Genomic DNA, 21,223 nt, shown 5'->3' on the forward strand with positions numbered 1-21,223 from the left:
AAATTGTGGTTGATATGTTTAGAATGAGCTGAAACAGAATGTGAAGATGGTTCTGCAGGACACCAATGCAGTCGAAAGTGCCGAACAGCCCTCTCTTGGTTAGTAAAAACAAGTCGACCTCAGTGAAACCTGGTTTATTAACACAAAAACTTGAAAAATTAATTTGTTCTAAAGATCCAATCAACAGCCGCAAAGTGATAACAGGATCGCTCTTATCATGACCTTTTTAGACTTTTTTGCGGAATTAGTCAATATGTTTTTTTTCAACACTGGTGTCTATATTTCAAAATGTTTTGACATATTAGTACATGGCTAGGTTTTTTATTGTGAGCTTGTGGGACGTCTTAGTTTTTCATTAATTTGAGTAAATTTTTGTGCGTTTGACCTTTGGTTTTTCACTCATTTGGTTTTTTGGTTAAATTTGGTTGTTTGCAATTGGACTTATCAATAGTTCTGATTTCTTACAAGGCTATATGTTTGTTTGAAGAAGTATAACCAAAACTTCTTAATGTGTCGATTTGACAGCGATTGGTTTTTAAAATTAATTCAAAAATAATAACAGATTTTGGGAAAACGTTTGTCCATCAATATTGTTTGTCGACTTGTAAATTATTTTCATTAACAAGATATTCGAGCTGCCTCATACTTTTCAGAAGCTCTAACGTTGGAAAGTTTATCGGAGGTTGTGGGTATAGTTTTCAGGTTTAAACAACAAATTTTTTAAGAAAGTGGAGTTTTATTCAGGGTTTATTGTTTTTTTTTTATTTTCGGTTGCTTGGTTTTTTTAGGATTTGAGATATAATTGGTCAGAGAAAGCGTTTGGTAAGTTCAAATGAAAAACCCGACAAAGCTTACTGACGACACAGCTTGTGGTTATCTCGCTTAATTGAATTATCAACCTCTATTTGATTTTACATTCTCAATTTAGACTTATAAGTGAGTGCAAAGGTCAGTTTTAACTTCTGCGTTCAATCATCAGTCTAGACTGAGCTTTGAGAATGTAATCAAAACCATTTGGAGACAAAGTTAACTGAATAATAGTTGAAGTTGTTGCTTGAGAGCCTTTACAGTTTGATTTTTAGTTTGAAAATAGGATAGTTGTTGATCTCTGGATATGATTTTTAGTTGTTTGGTGAAATTAGTGGTTTACTTGATCAAAAAATTTTTTTTTCATTTTGCATAATTTGTAATTGAGTAATTTTTGATTTAATAACATTTGATGGAAAATCTTTCGTTCCATCTGTTCTAGTATTGAAATTGATCTCGCTGGTATTAACTTTTTTTTGTTTACACGTCTGCGATTTTAATAATCGATCAAAATGAAACTACAAAATATAGTCCCACAAATGCAACAAGTGCAACCTTTTGTCTCGATGGTGCATAGATGCTGTGTTCCGCGGGCAACTAATGATTTTGTTGATTAACACTGCCCGTTTTCATTAAAATTTTGTAAAGTTTGTCCATTTTTTGTTATTATTTCGTACTGTTATGAAGTCCCAATACTGTGAAGTATCGTTGATGTTTTAATGAGGTCTAGCATTGCTAAATAATGTCTCTTTTAGAGTTTATGGTTTTAGTTATTTTGAAACTGTTTGTTTCGGTTGAAAAGGGTTTTGACTTTAGATGTTTTTTTTGAGAAATCTCATCGATTGCACCAGTGGCATAAAAAAGTATATGAGTGAAGTTAATAGCTCGGAGACATTTTAAGATCGGACACTTTTCTCAAAAGTATATGTGGATTTTGAGTCCTGGCTGTTTTTGTTATTTTTGTCATCTCGCCCTTCAACCTCAATTATTAAAACTAATAAATGAATAATGAGTCAGATATGAATTCAATTTTTTTTCAATTGGTGGCTAATGGTATATTCGAATTTGATACCATTTAATTCCGTAAATTTTTGGATAAACTTTCACCTGTTTTCAATGCTAACAAGTCCAATTTCGCCTCTGAAGAGGTATAATTAAGACTGAATGTCTTCGTTTGACAATGCATGGTTTTTGAATTTTGTTTCAAAAATAGAAAACCTTTGAAAGACTTTCTGCCGTTGGAAATTGTATAATCGACTCTTGAAATCATCATCTTTAGAAGATGTCCGAGCTGCTTCAGACTCAATCATATGTACTTGTGCCCAGTGATTGTTTTGAATTTTTTGTGCGGTTTATTGGGCTAGTACCTCCATTTTTTAATTTTAATTTCACATTTTTAATTTGCGCTTGTGTTTTTTATATGAATTGATAACCAATTTGCGAGAACAAACTTTTGACGGAAAGAATTCATGATGTTTAATGACTGGCTTCTATCATGATTTACATCTCAATAGCTTTATTAGTGATTGCAGAGGTCATTTTTTGAATTTTCTGCACTCACTTGTAAGTCTGAATTGCGAATTTAAAATGTAATCTAAATTAAATTGAGGCCACTTGTTTCTTCTTTCTTAAAATACATTACAGTGTGAGATTTAATTTGACAACGGGAAAGATGTTGGTTTCTTGGATCTCATTTGTTTTTTGTTGTTTTTTCAAAGTTGTTTTTTTACTTGAGAAATTGCATTAGAGTTGATCCCATATCTCGTTTTGTTTGTTAGGTTTTTTAATCTAGTGAAACAAAATTTTTTGGTCTCACTGGTATGAACCCGTTTTGGTATAGACGTTTGTCCCTTTTTAAAAATCTGTCGAAGTTTAAACAAAATTTGAACTACTTTTTAGAGGCAGTCTATCTCTGCTTCAATGGGTAGACAATCGAGAAAAAGTTGTGGATGAGCAGGGTCGGAAGAGTCTGTGCCGTCGCACATTAGAGAGCCTCCTTATTTATTTTGTATAGGTTTAAAATTTTGCGTATATTCCAGTTTTCGGAAAATTTTGCTTCTCGGCTATAATAATAAATATTTTGTACCAAATTGCAATTGTGGTTTCCTCGGAGTTTATTTGAGCTTGTTAGTGTTCAGTACTTTTTCTCCGATAAAATTTCCAACATTTTGAATTGCTGTTGCTAGTTAGGTGATGCTTTTTTTAAACAAACTTTTGCTCAAAAAACTCATTTTAGGTAATTGATAATTAGATGTATCCTTCAAAAAATCCGGGAGCTAGGTTTGGTTTCAAATAATATTTTTCTTCTAGATTCAAGTGCAATCCTGCTGCCCAAAAATAATTCTTTTTAAGTAATTGATAGTTAGTTGTTTCCTTCAAAAAATTGGGGGGCTAGGTTTGGTTTCCAGTGATACTTTTCTTCAGCATTTTCTTCTACATTCAAGTGCAATAGTAGCCTGGTTAGCCCGCTATACCTAGTTCGTAGAACTTTTGTTTAATTGCTCTCTAACGAAGTTTAAAGCCATTATTGTTTTGCTAAGTTGCCCTTATTGAGAAATTAAGTACGTCGCTAAAATAAAATCGATTGTAAAATAATGAAACGTAAAGGCCTGGTTACTTTTCGGTAAATGTTTCAGTCTATTACGATATAGGTGGGGGGGGGGGGTCAAGCCCCTTTTTAGTCGCAATTTTTTGACAGACATTTTGTCAGAGTTGGAGCAATTTGTCAGACATTGGTCGGTTTATGTTTATATTGGTCATTGTTCAACGTTAAATGAAAGTTTTATTGTATGGCATTGCGCTTTTGTTGTATCTGTTTGAATATATTTTTTAAAAAATGGTAAATCAAAGATAACTCAAAAGTTTTGCATGGTTTTTCAATGTCTTGAAGATTAATGTTTTCTGTGAAGTTGCTTCCATTGTGTTAATGTTGAAATGTTAGAATCTTTTCTATTTGATTACTTTTAAAATTTATATCTCATCTTTAATAGCTTCATATAGCGTGAAAAGAAACTGATCTGGTTCTCGATTTCTGGCTGGCTGATATCAGTTTTTGAGTCAATCGTGTTCTGACCTCACTAAAAGACGGACTTCTGTCACCGCCTATTGAAATTAAGTTGAGCATATCAAATTGAAGTTCAATTGAAGGCACTCAAATTTACCCAAAGCCTCGCAATAAGGCTAAAAATTTGAACTGAAACGCAGCTGTTATTCGACAATTTGCTGTGTTACAAATATTTTGGCTTCGTTGCTTCGCTAGTTTAAAAGTTGGGTTCTATTCTGTCCGCCCTCCCAGCTTGTGGGCATATAACTTTAACGACCCAGGTGCACGGACTCTTTCTTACTTCTTACTCAGTAACATGGCATATGACAACACATAATTTGTAATTGGGAGAATTTGGCAGAATAAAGAATAGATCCAAATAATAGCTCTAGTATGTATTAAAGTCTCATTTTTTAAGTCTTTCGTCAACTCGGTAAGTGCTATAATTTTAACACAATAATGCTTTGATCATTTCGGTTCCTTTTTTAAACTAAAGTGCCAATAATCAACCTTCCCTCAACAATTAACTGAAGAAATAATATATAGGTACCTGTCAGCTCCAATTCAAGCTGTTTCGATTATATTCGATGTTAATGACATAGAGATGGCTGTCCTGATTTTCCTTATACCCTTGTATGTTTCTTTTCCTATTATTCCTATAGTTAATGGGTTCCTTTAAGCTCAACCGAGTGACGTCACTGTTTTGAAATGAACATCGTGCTCCACGTAAATTATGAACAGAAACAAGGAGTCACATGTTTCTGAACTTAACATTGATATACTATTCTATTCAGGCTTACTGTGTTGCAAAAGCTGACTTATGTTATTCGTAAAGTACAATAAAATCCACATTTGAGTGCCAAAACATGTAACCCTCTGAGTGTATTATTAATTTTTTGAAATATTTATAAGTACGAATTAAAAATTTACGTGCGGCGCACCTAATTGAGACAACAAAATGGACCTACAAAATCGAGTCTTGAATTTGGTTTACAATTATTGCTTAGAATCTGGTACTGCAATGGCGTTTCACAGTGACCTGGACTATCTCTACCTGGTTGGAACTGAGGATGGCAAGATCCGCACTTGTAGCAAGGCCTTCTCCAGTCAATACCTCGACACTATACAGGTCAGATATATATTGCCAAGTATTATGTATTGGACCCCCTCCCCTCGTTTCCCACAGCAAAATTTTCGTTCCCATGAGTCCGTGTGAATAAACTAATGCGTGCTTTGAAGATGCGACCAGCCATTACAATTTGTATAAAGGTGTCAACATATAAACTAAGTTTGATCATAATGCAGAAGGCATAGATGCTCCCCTTTATCCCCCCCCCCCCGCTACCTCGATCTTCTGCTTCTTCTTTGAAGTACCGGCAAATATTTTCATGGATATCCTCCAGCGCATTTCAAAAATGCGCTAATTTGCGCTGTTGTTGGAAGCCAAAATTTTTTTAAAAAAAAACATTGCGAAGCAGTCGTAAGATACGTATTATTACTGATTACAAAACTTTCCATGAGTTTGCAGCCGGAATACAAATTCGTATGGTGCCAGTTTAGTTATGTTACTTTTAATCATGATATCTAACATAGATCAGCTGTCATAAATTACCAAAATTAGGCAAATACTTTGTGACGATATTATTATAATTAACACACAGGTTAATGTCCGTTTTTGTCCCATAGTTATGGAATATGGGCAAAACTGTCCAATAATTCAACTTTCCGGTAAAATTATCCAGAAATATACGGGAAATGAAATTGAGCACAAAAAACACCTACGACTGTATATTAAGCATATTAGACCACTACTTTTCTATAACAGTCAAGAAAAGACCTTTCAATTAATAACGCTACGTCGAAAAGCAGTCTTATAATATACATTTAAAATTGTTACTGATGGTTTTTGCTCACCACTTAGTGGCGGGAGGAACTATATGATCAACTGGGTTTTTTGTTCTGTCAATTTTGCCCGATTGATTATATTCATCGTTGAAAGTTGTGAGTGGTATCACTAGAAAGCCCGTCAAGCGCATATTTTAATTTAAACGTTTTCTTTTTAGTTTGTTTGATGTTTGGGAACATTTGGCGTTTCACCTTAATTATTTTTGCTTGTCTCCTAATGATCGCTAATAAAGTGTTTTGTGCGTGCAAAACTATTCTTTATTATTTTGGGCAAATATTTCGCTAATTAAGCAAAAATCAGACAATTTGGTGACGAATCAAGTAATTTAAGCTATTTTTTTAAAACCAAAAAATGCCTTTGAAAGTTACCGTCAAAATTATATAGAAGAAACAAAAGAAAAAGTGGGCTTCTTGATTACAATTGAGTTTGCACAGAATCAATGGTTGTAGGTTTTTAGCTCAATATTAGTTTTACTTTAGTTTTCAATATTAGTTTTACTTTTTTAGTGTTTCTGCCTTCCTTTTTGGTTAAAAATTTTTGGAGATCCTATCATCTTTGTGTACTCGCTGGCCCAAATGTTTATGAATAGACTTCCATTAATCATAACTTCTTGTGTCTGTAACAGTTGTTGTCTTTAGGTTTAGCATAGAAACAAACGATTAAAAAATTGTTGCCAGAACTATAAAAATCTTTTTTCTTGGCCTATAAAAAATTTTCTTTGTCAAAATATTTGTGGAAGCAACATTAGTCGCCCAACAGTTGTTTCTTCCAGTTATAAATTAACTTTCCAGCCTAAATCACTGATTTAAGCAGCCTGCCTTCTTCACCTTTTTGTTAGCCGACTCGAAGTTTGGTTTTTCTGTTGGTTTCTTAAACACACCTAAATTACAGGTTTTGCATGAAGTCCAGAAAATAATTTTTTGACTACATTTTTTGATATTTTTTACATTTTAAAATTGTCGAATTTAATTATTTCTATTTTAACTCCCGGATAAAGAAACAGTTTTTGCGGAATGAATTAGATCTAACCGATAAGATCTGCTTTTATTGAGACAACTCAACATAAAAGCAACAAGTATAGGCAGAATTTAAAAATCCAGCTATACTTAGATCATTAACCAAATTCGTTTATGTTTCATCAAAAAGACCACGGGACCTTTCATTAATGGGACGAAGTTGCCAGCCAGCAAAAACCACTGAAATGGGTGAAAATTGTACAACAAATTTATTGCTATTTTCTGAAAACAAATGAGTACGAGAAGAAAATTCAATTGCTATCAACTGAATACATTAAGTTCTCGATCTTTCATAAATCTCAATCCTTAGCTAAATATTGACAGATTCGACCAGGTGCAGCTTTTTCCATTGCCATAACAAATTTTTCATATTTGGTAGCTTTCATTAAGGACATCAAAAAAGCAAATATAAAACAAGTTGAATCTTTTTCACTTCTAATTTGAGGTTTTTCTTCAGTATTAAGATTTCAGTAGAAAAATTTATTGACCCAACAAAACCACTTGTTAAGTAGATAGGGTTGTGATTTATTGTAGTCATGTTTATTTGATTTTTGTTCTAAGTAATTCCTTCAAACAAAATTTGTTTAAAAATATTTCTCTCAGAAATATGGTCATTTCAGTTAATTTCTTAGCAAACTAACTTCTAAAAAATCCCAAAATTTCCATAGTATTAGTTGATCTCAACTAGCTGCATCACAGTTTTGTTGGTTTCTGTAACGCATCCCTTCAACCAATCAGACCTGTTATTATTGAGATTGCGAGAAAACTAAACGCGGAACCAAAAAGTGTGCGCAAAAATTCTACCGTCTTGACGATATTATAAAAACAATGTGTCAAAGTGACATTAACTAACGGCTCAAACCATTAAGCAGTTTCATTTGTATTTCATTATAACACCTATGAGGTCTAATAACAAGGAAAAACAACCGAAATGTGCAACAATTATTTTTAAAAAACCATTGATACTTTTTGAAAACGAATTGATACAAAGAAAAGATCACTAGCTATCAGTTAGATACCTTCTCAATATCTTAATCCTCCGTAGAAAGCCTGTGGGGGGCTGTCATTAAGGAATTGACGCAAAGATTTTTTTCTTATTTCTTAAGGAAAAAAAAGGAGTGATATTTGGCCAAAAACCTTTAGCTCACGGTATACAGATTCAGACGATTGGAACTATGTACCGCTAGAACTGATGTATCTCTTTTAGTAGCATTGATGAAAGGGTGATGAGAAAACAATTAGTAGAAAAAATGTTCAGAAATTTTCAATCTACTTTGGTAGCAGTTTGAAATTTCACGATTAAAGTTTACTCGCTTTTATTGTTGATTTTACAGGAACAACCAATCCAGTTTGACTTTTCATTGACTACAAAAAGTCGAAAAACGTTCCAGCAGATCATTAAAAAAGAAACGCCCCTTTAGACTGTAAAAAAACCGCGCGATGAGACCGATAATAGCCTCGCTATCGCTTCGCGGCGGCTATTAAAAGTTGAATTATTTCGTATACTAATTCGAAACTAATCAATTTTCAAACTATGAAGTAATCCTTTTTTGCTTCGAAAGATCAACTTCGATTTTCTTCGGGCAAAAATGTGATGAGATGCGGTGGGAACATTGTGCCCGCACATTACGGAGCCTCTTTGTCTGTTGTAGGCTCACTATATGGGTGTATACAAGGCAGTGTGGAACCCATTTCACAACAAAATATTCATGACTTGTTCTGCTGACTGGAGTGTGAAGATATGGGACCATAGCTATCACAAAAAGTTAGTCACATCAACCACCTACTTTTTTTCAAATCTCAAACATGTAAATTCGAATAACCCCAAGGTTAAAGATACATGTTGTAATATTATAAATCAAACATACTACATCTTTCCCTTGAATAACTAAACATAATAATAATAATAAAAAAACTAAGGCTCAGTTTCTAGTTCTCGTGAATTATTTTATAAAAATAAACTTTTATTTTATAGCCTTCAATTTTTCTGTCCATTGGAATTCTTTCTTCATGTCTTTTTACTTCATTTTCTGTCTCTTGTCTCTTCCTATAAGGCACCAGTAGTAGACGTAGGCGGTATGTAGAAAATACGGGAAAATTTTATGTATTAAGATGGCCCGCGCAAAATTTAGCATTGTAGTTAGGGGAACTGGGGACACTGCTTGTCGAAAAAGTTGCAATTTCCGCCTGCACTTTCTGAATAAGACTTATGCCCATTATGTTTTCTACTGGCATCTCTCGTTATTTCTTGGTATGCTTGTAAGCATCAGCATATTGAAATGCATTTAGTAAAGCATATAAGATAATCTTTCAAGCAAATTGGGTTTAAACAGGATATATTTTAAAAACTCCATGCGTAACGTATGTCCAGTAGGGACTATTTCATATCCCCTTTGAGAAAAAAATCTAGTTTTCATTAGCATGCGTGTTTTGGTATTGATTTTTGATTCTATAGCTTGATGATAGGTCAGACTAGCCAGTACTCTGTTATTATTTACCATTATACAGGTGTAAAAATAGCAATTATAGATGATTATTCTACCTTAGCATTATGGTTGTGTTGTGTATGTTTAGGGAACCGATGTTTGTGTTTGACCTGAACAGTGCTGTTGGTGACGTGGCATGGGCACCCTACTCATCAACAGTATTCGCAGCTGTCACTGCCGATGGAAATGTTAGTGTGGTTCCTAAAGTTATTGCGACACTTCGGAGTACGTAACCTACTAGATTAAAAAAATGCTGCCCGAGGAGAGTATTATTAACTTCTGGTCCTCCCTTTCTCTATCTGGGGTTTTTCAAATATTAGAGTAGTGCTATAACAACATTGAAGAATCTCTTAAATACTATTCAAAAAATGATGGCCAAAACTAATTTATTTGTCTTTTGCTCAGCCATGTATTTGTTCGCTGCTTGTTCGGTATCGAGTAACATGAATTCAATGACGAAGACCAATTGTTGTTTTCAACTTCATTTAGTAGGGGAAAGGAACTTTATGCAGGTGGTTTTTTTTTAAATCATTTTTGGCACACCAATATTTTCCGACGGTAAGTTTTTATGTGGCGTCATTTAAAACTCGTAACAGTTAATACATTGGTAAACGGTTTTTGTCCAAAGTATTGCGTGATTTGAATTTTAAGCTCAACAAGGAGGCTCCACATAAATGTCTACCAAATGAGGAACAGATAGAAAACCCCAAAAATTTAAGTATTTTCCAAAAAACTGTACGAACAAGGATCGCCTCCAACGCAAATATCTCAGTGGAGTAAAACATGCTGCATTAGATTAATGAGATCAGTCATTATTATGAAAGCAAGTCAAGACGAACAACAAAATCAAACAACAATAACGACAAACATTAATTACATCCAAAACTTTATGTCCATTTTAAAAAAAACTTACTAACAAGCTCAAAATACGTCGGATAAAAGCGAAAACAAACAAAATAACTTGTATTTCACTAGAGAAGATATGGGACCACTCAATGAAAAGCCTCGGTGACAATTAGACAAAAAAAACAAAAAAAACAGCAAAGATTGGCTTATATTTTAAAAAACAGTTAATTTCGAAGTAAGGAAAACCATTAGATGGCAGTTGAAAACATCCAATATGTTTATGATCACATAGGTCTCTATAGGAGGTCATTAAGACCTGTCAATAATCAATTTTTCATGCGGTTACAAAAAGAACAACGAAAAGAGAACAAAAAATTCAATTTAAACTTGCGAGAAAACGCTGTCGAAGCCGTAAAGCGATATTTTACCCCTCAGAATATGTTAAATTGAGCCTTCCTCGACCGCCAAAAATGTGGCACCGGCCTTCTTATTAAGGAGAATAGGTAACAAGTAAAAAGATAAAAAGGGCAAAATTAATTAGTACTTGTTGTTTTTTCGAAAACAATTAATTTCAAAGTCATGAAAGCCATTAGCTACAAAATGAAACAATTAAGAAGGTTCGTTTATTCGTCCAAAGGAAGCGCTTCAGAGCTGTATTTAGTCAGAATATGTCTTACGTCAAAGAACGTTAAAAATAGACAAAAATCAAAAATTAGTTTACTTATTGTGCGTAAAACCCGTGTCGAATCCAGTAAATTCATAATGAATTCTTTAAAAAAACATTAGATTTTGTATACTTGCACCTTCCCTCGACAACAATAATGTCATATGTGATATGTAATCAACGAGAGACTATGTAATAAATAGACAACAAATAACAAAAATGAGAAGTAAAACAACGTTAAAAAGAGTTTATTTTTGAAAGCAATTGTTTTCAAAGTCATGAAGGCCATCAGCTATCAACTCAAATCAGAACAAAGGCTTATTTATTCCATCATGAAATGCCAATGAGACCTGTCATTATCCAGGTAATTTCATACGACTAAAAAGACAAAGTAAAAACGACAATTAAAGACAATTGTAAAAAATTAAATTAATATCTTGGAGGAAGGGGTGTCGAAGCCGTTAAAACCATATGATATGCCTTTCAAGACTTTTATATGTTCAATTGTGCCTTATTTTGAACGCATATAATTCAATATGTGAACTGTCAATAATGTGATAATGTGAAAAAACTATTAAAAAATAGTGTGAAAAATTGGCCAATACCTAAAAATCAAAAAAAAATTGTGATATCTAGTAGTATCAAAGCCAGAAAACCATAACTGAACACGTAAAACCGCAAAAAAGAATAAAATTTAGTTCAGTAGAAAGAAGAGAATGAATAAGCATTCTTTCTTTGCTGACACTAAGCTACAAGTTGATAGAGAAAAATAGTGGCAAAGTTCAATCAGCCATTGTTTATTTAAAATCAAACATTTTTAAAAGTCAAAACGACCACAATCTTTCGAATAAAGATAATAGATACCATAATTTGGAGCTGTTTAGAAAGCCATTTCGACCTATCAACAGTGAGCTTTAATGTGATTTGTTCTGTTCTGTAATTAACATAAAAAAGCTTGAATTTTTTTTAAAAAAGACCGACTGATTACAATCCGAAATATTTATCGATTGTAACAGTCCAAGATCGCACCAAAAACCAACCCCGCTATTGGTGTTCGTCCATTTAGAACACTAAATTGTTTCGAATGCTTTAGATCTAGATAATTTGTTATTTAAAAGATCAAAAATAAATGCTGCGTTTTTGATTATCATAGAGTAAAGTTATCACAAACGTCAAAATTTTTATTCTAGACAATCCTCACAGAAAAATGTGAATAAAAACATCGGAAATCCGTCTATTATTCACAAAACCTCGATAACTCCCTGTAAAATACGGAATTCAAAAAAAAATTAATTCCATATTCTATGTTGGAGGGGCTTTTTAATGATACCACTCACAACTCTGTACGATGAATATATCGATCGGTCAAAATTGTCAACAAAAAAAACCCATTTGAGTATATAGTTCCGCCCCCCTCAAGAGGCATCGGAACAAAAATTTAGTACTTAGTTTTTTTAAATCCAGTTAACGCAGATTTAGTTGGAAAATACTTATATTTCCTACGATAATGTTCAATCCAAAACGAACTTAACTATTCAAAATCAAGGAGATGATAAGCTTTTTGTAAATTATGAAGTTTCGCTCCCGTTTTTGGTCAAACTTGCTTTGTCGAAAATTGCTGTTTTGGCAAATTGCAACTCCTAACAAATGTTTTTGATAACAATTTGTCGTTCAGCTGCGATAAGCTAAAAAGTATGTAATTTTTTCGTTGTTTTTACCATTTGCATTTTGTTAAATCATAAGATCGATTTCTTGGTTTTGAAATGAAATTCCATCGCTAGGCAGAAACGTCCGGAAATTTGTCCACCTCATTACGAAGAAAGATGCTATAGGCAATGAGCGCAAAGTAATCCGACGTAAAAGCAAGTCAAAAGTTGTAATAGTTATGTAATCTATTAGAAATAATACATTGTTAACCGTTACAATCAAGACTGCGCATAGTATTTTAATTTATAATGTATTCCAGTATACCAAAGAAAAATATATAGGTCATTTTTAGACATCTAGTGGTTGTTGGCTCCAGTGGACCGCTGCCTATGGTCATACCTCCCATCCGCTGTGGGGCGTAATCCCGATACCGCGGGCCGGATACGACGCGTGCAAAGCGCACTCACCGGCCCGCCAGGGACAATCAATTATCACTATCTCGGAAATTTTTGGCTTACTTGACTTTTTTTAAAATTCGGCCTATTTGCCTATCGGCTTGCCTATCGACCGCCACCAACTTGATAAAATTAACTTGTTGGAATTACGCATCATACAAACTCTTCCAAAAGTTCGTAGGAACTAGTAATCGACGGTAAGAAGCTTTTCCAACGCTTTACAAGATAATTTTTTATTGAGCTGAACGATTTTACCATCCTACTACGATTCCTACGAAAACTTTCAGGATTTCATATTCGTTACTACAATTTAACCAGATAAAAATGCTAGTTACAGAATTGGAGGTTGAAAAACGGACATTTTTTGTGCGGAGGTGCAAGGGAACAAAGCTTTCAGGACTAAAATTTCAGGAAAAATTAATATTTCAAATAGAAAAGTGTTGGGCTGCAAGTGAGATGTTGTTTATTAGATCAACCGCGTGGACAAACAAATAACGGACACCTTGAACACATTTAAAAAATTTACCGATGAAACAATCTTTTTACCTAAAAAATTCAATTACATCTTTGTTTTTTAAGGTTTTACTTCATAACGCTTAGCTCTCATTTTAATACTAAGGTTGAATTGAATGTATTATGAGTTATAAGTTTTTACAATGTTTTTACTGAGTAAGAATAAGTACGTAAAGGGATGTTGATCTCACAAGATATTGTAGGATCTTTCAGGATAGCTATATGGTACGATAGAATAGATATCGTAAAGGATGCGTACTAAATGACTCTAATTTTTTGCACTTGGTGCGAATCTTGCAAGATAACTACTGTTCGGGTAAATTTGCGTCCCTTCATTTTTGAGCGGATCTCATTTCGAGGTCTGCGTTTAACCTCGTTCATGACGCAGATCCTTCTTGAACGCCCACTCGGGATACGGTGTGTTCAAACATACATTGTCGAGGAATTTTTAACGAGCAGCATAAACGCGTCATTACTTACTGTCGAGCCAAATTCTGCCCCATAGACGCGACAATAGAAAATATTAAAAAACATTAATCACAATTCGATTGTTTTTCTGGTTTACAATTTTCACGTCGACCTTATTTAATTTTGTTTTGATGTAGGTGTACGTTTTTGACCTGAGTGTGAACAAATACGAGGAGATTTGCCGACAGATGGTTGCTAAGAAGAAGAGGACAAGACTCACCCACATAGAGTTCAACCCAAAACACCCCATCCTCATCGTTGGAGATGACAGGTAGCTCATTCACTCTCACACCCACACTCTAACTCTCAGAAAAAGAGGTCGGTTCATTTTTCTCTCGGTTTCCCAGTGAAACGAAACTTGAACATCGGGATAAGATACAGGCAAATTCCTTGATAAGAAAAACATGTTATTTATTACCGATTTGCAAGATATCCTGGCAAGTGTTTCGATAAACAGCGTCTCGTATAAAGATCTAATCATGGTTTATCATGAAAAATTGCCGTAAGAATATCTTTTTAAAATATCACAAGTTTTGTCAAGATTTTCATGATCTTGCATGTCTTGTAAGGACGCATAAAGTTTCGTTTCAACGGGTTCTATACTAAAAAAACTGACTGAATTCGTTGTTGCAATTTTTCAAATCTGCCTGATATTTACAAAAAATGCTGTTTTCTTCTTTGAGGTTAGAGTTATGACACTCAGAGATCTGTGCTTTAAGTGCAGCACTTATGATTGATAGGAAGTTTTGGAGCAATTATTGCAGTCGTGTTTTTATGCAAGATTTTTGCTTGACCGCTTTGACTTCTCGAGTAACTTTTACGTCCTTGAATTTTTGAGTTCTGCGTAATATCAATAATTCTCTATAACGCAATAACCGGCAATTACTAATAATTACCTTAACGCAATTACCGGCAGTTTACTAATAAAAGTCAAATCAGAAGTGCACCGAAGTCATATGAGGACCCTGAATGTCCTTATTGCAACCACAACCCATAAGCTAACCCCAGACTGAAGCAAGCTATGATAAAACTGATCACCTGCCAGTCGTTTCAGAGCATTTCGTCGGACGTCATTCGGTTACCGTTTAATTTATATATTAGGTTAATTTATCTAACAATTGTTGAACCGAATAACCCTCAAACCCCGTTCCCCCATGGATCTTGTATACTTATATTTTATTCTATCCTACAAATTTATTTTTGGGCTAGGAGTAACTTTATACCAGCCTGATTTTTTGTTCAGCAGCAAATTTTGGACCATTGTTATCCTTTGCGGAGAGATATAAAAGTGGCGTCAGTTAAAAGCTCTTGAAAAACGGAATCGATGCTTGTTGACTTTTCGAGACTTTTGAAATTTTTCATTTCGTTATGAGAATTTTTTTAAAAATGTTCAAATTTCAGACTCTCACGCTTCATTGTCAATATCTGCGCGTTATGCGTTTAAAATATTAACAAGGCGGCTCGGTAATGTGCAATGGCACATAAGGTTCCGACCCCGCCCATCCACAATTTTGTGGATGGGCGACCAAATGAGGAACAGATAGAAAAACCCAAAAATTATTTTTTGCGAATCCCAAAAAAGCCCAAGTCTTTTTCAAAAAATTCTGTATGAACGATAAGATAACCTCCAAAACAAATAACTCAGTGGAGTAAAAATTGATGCATTAGATTGCTGTAATATGTTAATATTAAGAAAGCGAGTCAAAACGAACAGCAAAATCAAACAACAACAACAACAAACATTAATTATATCAAAAAATTTATGTCCCTCTTAAAAACTAAATTTAATAACAAAGTCAACATACCGTCAGATAAACCTGAAACTAAACAAAAATAACTTAAAAATCACCAGAAAACATATGCGACCAGTCCATAGAAAGGTTGGGTAACAATTATACAAAAAAGAACAAAAACAGAAAAGTAAAAAAAATTAACTTATTTTTTTGAAACAATTAACTTCAAAGTAATAAATACCATTAGGAATAAATTAATATTACCACAAATTTGCGATTACCACTGCTTCTATAGAAGGGCATTAGGACCTGACCTTATTCATTTTTTAGAGCGGCTAAAAAGAACAACAAAGAACAAACAAAATTTAAATTGAAACTTGCCAGAAAACGCTGTCAAAACCGTCAAGCCAAATTTTGGCACTCAAAATATATTTGATTGCGCCTTCTTCAAACAGCTATAATGTAGTACGTGGCCATTCATTAGTAAGACTAGGTAACAAGTAGACAAAAAAGCGGAGTGCTAAAGTATGTAATACTTTTAATTTTTTTTTCGAAACAAAATTACATTCAATGTCATGAAAGGCATTAATTACAAAAATAGCTATTTAAATATCGTCGTTTTTTCATGAAAAAGAAACCCTCGAGACCTGTAATTATCCAGAATATTTCTTGCATCTACAAAAAGAACGCCAAATATGACAAAAATCAAATTAATTTAATTTTTTTTTTGTGAAAAAGCGGTGTCGAAGCCAGTAAGGTCATAACAAAATCTTTAAAAAAAAGATTTTTGGACACTAATCCCTTTTATTCCCTTGACACCCATAATGTCATATTTGACCTGTAATCAACTAACGAGATTAGGTAACAAAAAGAAACATAAAAAGAACAAAATTGCGAAGTTAAAAAAGTTATTTTTTAATTTTGGAAAACGATGGGTTTGAAAGTCATAAAAGCCATCAGCTATCTGCTAATATCAGAATATCGGTTTTTCTATTCTTCCATGAAAAGCCAATGAAAGCTATCACTAAACAGGAAATTTCATACGACCGAAACGACAAAGTATAAATGACAGTTAAGACAAAATTAAAAAATTCAATTGATTTCTTCAAGAAAGAGGCGTCGAGGCCATTAAAACGATGATTTATATCTTTCAAGATTTTAATATGTTCAATTGTGTTTTAATTTGAATGCTAATAAGGTGACATGAGAACTGTCAATAATGTGATAATGTGACAAAATTAGAAAACATGAAAAACTGGCAAATATCAAAACAAACAAAAATCTAAAATCTTGTAGTATCAAAGCCAGAAAACAATAATTTCAGGCTTAAAACTGCAACCGAGAATAAATGTTAACTCAGTAGAAAGAAGAAGCAGTCTTTTTTTGCTGACACTAAGCGGGAAGTTGAACAAATTAAGAAAAAAATAGAGGAAAAGTTAATTAAGCCATTATTTATTGAAAAGTCAATTATTTTTAAAAAAAAAAACGACCATAAACTTTCAATTAAAAAACTAAATGAATTAGCCTGGAGCTGTTTCGCAAGCGAATTGGTTGGACCTATCACTCCTGAGCTTTGATTTGATATGTTCTGTTCTTTATTATTAAAAAAAAGTCTTTTTTTTAAAAAAAAAGACCGACTGATTACAACCCGATTTTTTTTGGATTGTAACAGTCCAAGAATGGCCCAAAACTACCCCTGTTAATACTTATTGTCCGTTAAGAACAATTGATTTTTCAAATGTTGTAGATATAGATAATTTCTGAGTTGAAACTCAAAATAAATTTTGCATTTTTGATAATCAACGAGTAAAGTTAGCAAAAAACGGCAAAGTTTTAACTACAAGGCACTCTCTGCGGACTCTGAAGTAGAAATAGCCCCCCTCTGAGTCTACAAAGATTGTATGAGTGCTGTTTGGGGGTGTACTGTAGGCAAATTTAATCAAAGTGGACTAAAGTAGCTTATTTCGTGCTGTTGTTGATGAAAAAGGCTAAATTTTGAAATGTTTATCCAGATTTTTTGACCAAAAAATTAAATCAAAACAATCAAAAATGCTTGTTCGTCTTCAAAAATGAAATCAACGACACTATTCTTAAAAATTATAACAAATTTTAGCAAAATTGACGAAAATTTAGGCAAAAATTCCGGAAAATGTGAATAAAAACAACGTGAATTCACTCTTCTTTTCTCAGAAGTTTAAGCCTCGATAACTCCCTGTAGAAAACGAAAATTAAAAAAATCTTTTTAATTCCATATTCTACGCTGGACGAGCTTTCTAATGATACCAGTCTCAACTCTCTACGATAAATATATCGAGCGGCGAAAATTCACTGAACAAAAAAAAAAAAAACCCAGTTGAGTATATAGTTCCTCCCCCCTCAAGAGGGTCGGAACAATTACAAAGACTAGTTTATAATCTTTTCTCGTATTGGCGTTCCCTCAAATATATAAACAAGTTCAACTGTTTTTCATTTGCAGGCTATCACACAAACAAAATTAGGTTTTTTCCGGAAAATATTACGACTGACAGCTGCTGGTCTGAAAACGCGACCATTAGTGCGAGTGCGTCTGATTGTGAGAATTGGGAAAACTGAATTTATAAAAATTAACTTTTAATGAAATAATTGTTGGTGTAAGGTAAATGAGAACGTTCTCTATGTTTCTTTGATCTTACAAAAGAACATCAAGTTTAATTTCTCGATTAATTTAGACAAAAAATAGTTCAATATAAAATAGTTGCACAAGGCATTTTTCAGTGGTCCGCAGAATTGAGAGGTTTATATTTTGGTCTTTTCTATTTCCTTGCCTATTAATTTTTGAACCAGTGATCTTCATAACAACTAGGACAGTTTGATTTGAAAACTCTCGCTCATTGCAAATAGTTTGCATTATCTGGGGAAAGAAAATGAGAGAATTTTTTGCGGTGACTTTTTAGTATTATTTACTGGAAAAAGTTGACATAGGAGCTGTTTCTAAAAATAGCTTTTGATATCAATAGAATTTAAAAATTCAAATCGGCAGGCTCGAAAGCGTTTTTCTATTCTGCTAGAGAATAAGATGAAAATGGAAACACGTTTCTAATAAAAGGCAGTTCTTAAACAGATTTTCTTTTACTGCCAGCCTTAATTTTTTCTACCCAATCATCACGTTTACCCTAATTTTTGGAACAAATTATTAGGTTTCATTTTAAACCATGCATATTAAATTCGAACTATTTCAATATTATTGTTCGGTTGTCACCTGTATTTACAGAGTAGAAAAGATGTCGATTTTCGTTCATGAAACTTTAATGACTTTATTTTCAAATCCCCAATCAAATTGTTACCTGTTCAAAACTGAGGACCGCAAAATGAAAATTTTGGAAATATTTGGCGGCCAAGTATAATTTGAAATTATAAGTTCTTCCACAACTCGTTTTTTTTGAAAATACGTCTTTACAATCATTCAGAACGCAAGGAGAACTTTAAACTAAAGTACAGTTACTGCATGTCAACTCTCTCGTGTAGCAGGAGCTATATTACGTTCAAATATTTAACTGAGTGTAACATCGAGGATAAATCATTAAGTCTTGAAATTGCTCATTTGTGGGGTCGGACTCTTGCGCGAACGCACATAATCGATTATCCCTCTTACGCTTCTATGATATCATATGTAGATCATAATGGCTAGATCCGACTATATACACACCATTATTAGTGCAGAACGCATTGGTTTGTTCACGAATTATTGAAAGGTGAACTTTTTTATTTCACGCAGAGTGCGGAAACATGATCAATTTTTTTCTACTTGTGATCAACTGCGGTTTTCTGTTTAGGGGCTACGTGCAAAGTATAAAATTGTCTCCCAATCTACGCAAAATGCCCAAAGAGAGAAAAATGATGACCACAGATCCCAACAAGGTCCAGAAAGACGACAAGAAGGCCAAGGAAATCGAGAAGATGGAAAAACTACTCGCACTGGTACGAGAACCAGAGAAGCACAAGGACACCACGGCATAACTGAATAATCATTTTGAGAATTTCCTCTATGGTACATCCCAGTTTAATCGCAATTCTATCATTTGAGGCGAGTAGAATTAGAGAATTTGAGCGTTCAAAGAAAGAGGACTTGAATTCAATCCGCGTGCTGAAGTGCAGAGGGCTGTAGAAAACTAATCTATTCCTTTTTAAAAATTGTATTCTTTGTTGATTGTAAATTGTACATATTCTGTCAATAAAAATTTTACAATGCTTTTTAAGGCACATGTTTAATAGCGGAAGCATATCTTTGAGGCTGCTGCGCGTAATTTTATCCATACCATATCTTTTTTCTTTAACAACATCATTTTTATAAATGTGTGCGTCTAAATTCAAGCTATTAAATCTCCACGAATTTGTTTTATGATAAAGGCTAACGATACAAATTTTGGTAGCATCATTTTGCACATTTTGTACGAAACAAGAGAAAATTTCAACCTAATTATTAATTAGTTTTTATTTTTTTCAAGAAAAACGTTTTTTTCCTTGACCCCCGCTCTTTAAAAATGCTATCCAGAATTGTGTGAGCACTGACAAGTACTTATCCGTTACCTACCTCTATGCGCCAGCTAACTTAAAATATTTAGCTACAGAACTTTGATTCTGGAAAAGTTTTAGAGACTAAAATTTCTTTCTATTTAAAAGATTTTAAACCAGGTCGATTACTTCTCCCTACTAATTTGATTTTTACCTATTTTTTAATTGCTCTCAAACAAAGTTTAAAGCAATCATATTAGTCCTGCGTGTCTATTTTATGCAATTGTTTGGACTGCCACTTTTTCATCGGATTGTTTTTGTCTGATCATTTGACTTTTCGTCCTGAAAAACTTAACGCCCGGAGGGAATTAACTGGCTGAGTAGGTCTCTTAGACCCTTACACCTTAGTAGTCTCTAAGCATGCGATCCACTGAAACTGTTTTGCATATATTCTTGTTGTGAAGGGCATTTCTTAATCCTAACATTTGACACCCCTTACTCACCCTCCTCGTCCTCTCACGTCCCCCTCACCCCACCCTCCTCAACCTTGAGGTTTAAACCCTCTGCCCAGCCCTCATCCCCAAGCATGACCACCCAATGCTTGACACCCCCTGACAGTCAGCTCACTCCGCCCCCAATGCACGCCCTAATGATACTATTCCCTAATGAAAAATTCAAGGGTGGTTCTCAGCTTGACCCCCCCCCCTCACACCACCCGTACACCTCATTTTACTCATAACCCCAGTTTCAGGCCACAGGATTCTCAAAATAACACTTTAACGAAACCTTTTTGGAGTATGAAGTTTTCATTTTTTTAAAAAATATTTCTCATCAAATTAATTTTGAGAAAATTGTATGTTTATAATGGCTTGCTTAGATTTTAAAACTTTGTTCTTTTGAAGTATGATCAAAATATTTGGCAAGTAAAAAATATAACAGTAAAATAATTCAAATAAAGTTTGCGTATCTGCAGAGTTTGCGCTTAATTATAAGTTTGTGCACTTTCTGTTTTCGTACAGGGTGCTTGAACTTTCGGTTTCTGAGGCAATGAAAATCAAGTAAGGTATCAAATTAATTCAATTTTTTTATTGTGTGCTAATTTTGCTCCGAAATGTGTGTATTATTGTTTTCAGTTACATAGAAACTGT

The 21,223-nt window shown here is 33.6% G+C and overlaps 1 protein-coding gene across 11 annotated transcripts in view; it reads left to right on the forward strand.

The window, feature by feature from the left end:
- The window catches only part of LOC142340568 (dynein intermediate chain 2, ciliary-like), a 47,511-nt gene extending 27,692 nt beyond the window's left edge, over positions 1-19,819 (forward strand). For 9 of the 11 annotated variants that reach the window (XM_075391226.1, XM_075391229.1, XM_075391230.1 and 6 more), the window contains 7 exons: positions 23-98; positions 4,269-4,283; positions 4,858-4,979; positions 8,425-8,537; positions 9,347-9,446; positions 13,989-14,122; positions 19,397-19,819. In XM_075391226.1, coding sequence (XP_075247341.1) covers positions 23-98; positions 4,269-4,283; positions 4,858-4,979; positions 8,425-8,537; positions 9,347-9,446; positions 13,989-14,122; positions 19,397-19,580 — 744 coding nt within the window. In that variant the 3' untranslated portion in view covers positions 19,581-19,819. The remainder of the gene's footprint in view (positions 1-22; positions 99-4,268; positions 4,284-4,857; positions 4,980-8,424; positions 8,538-9,346; positions 9,447-13,988; positions 14,123-19,396) is intronic. The other 2 variants (XM_075391227.1, XM_075391236.1) reach the window with 1 other exon arrangement.
- The last annotated feature ends 1,404 nt before the right edge of the window (positions 19,820-21,223 follow it).

The sequence above is a fragment of the Convolutriloba macropyga genome, chromosome 6 (genome assembly GCF_964194025.1).
Source record: "Convolutriloba macropyga chromosome 6, txConMacr16.3, whole genome shotgun sequence".
Taxonomy (NCBI): domain Eukaryota; kingdom Metazoa; phylum Xenacoelomorpha; order Acoela; family Convolutidae; genus Convolutriloba; species Convolutriloba macropyga.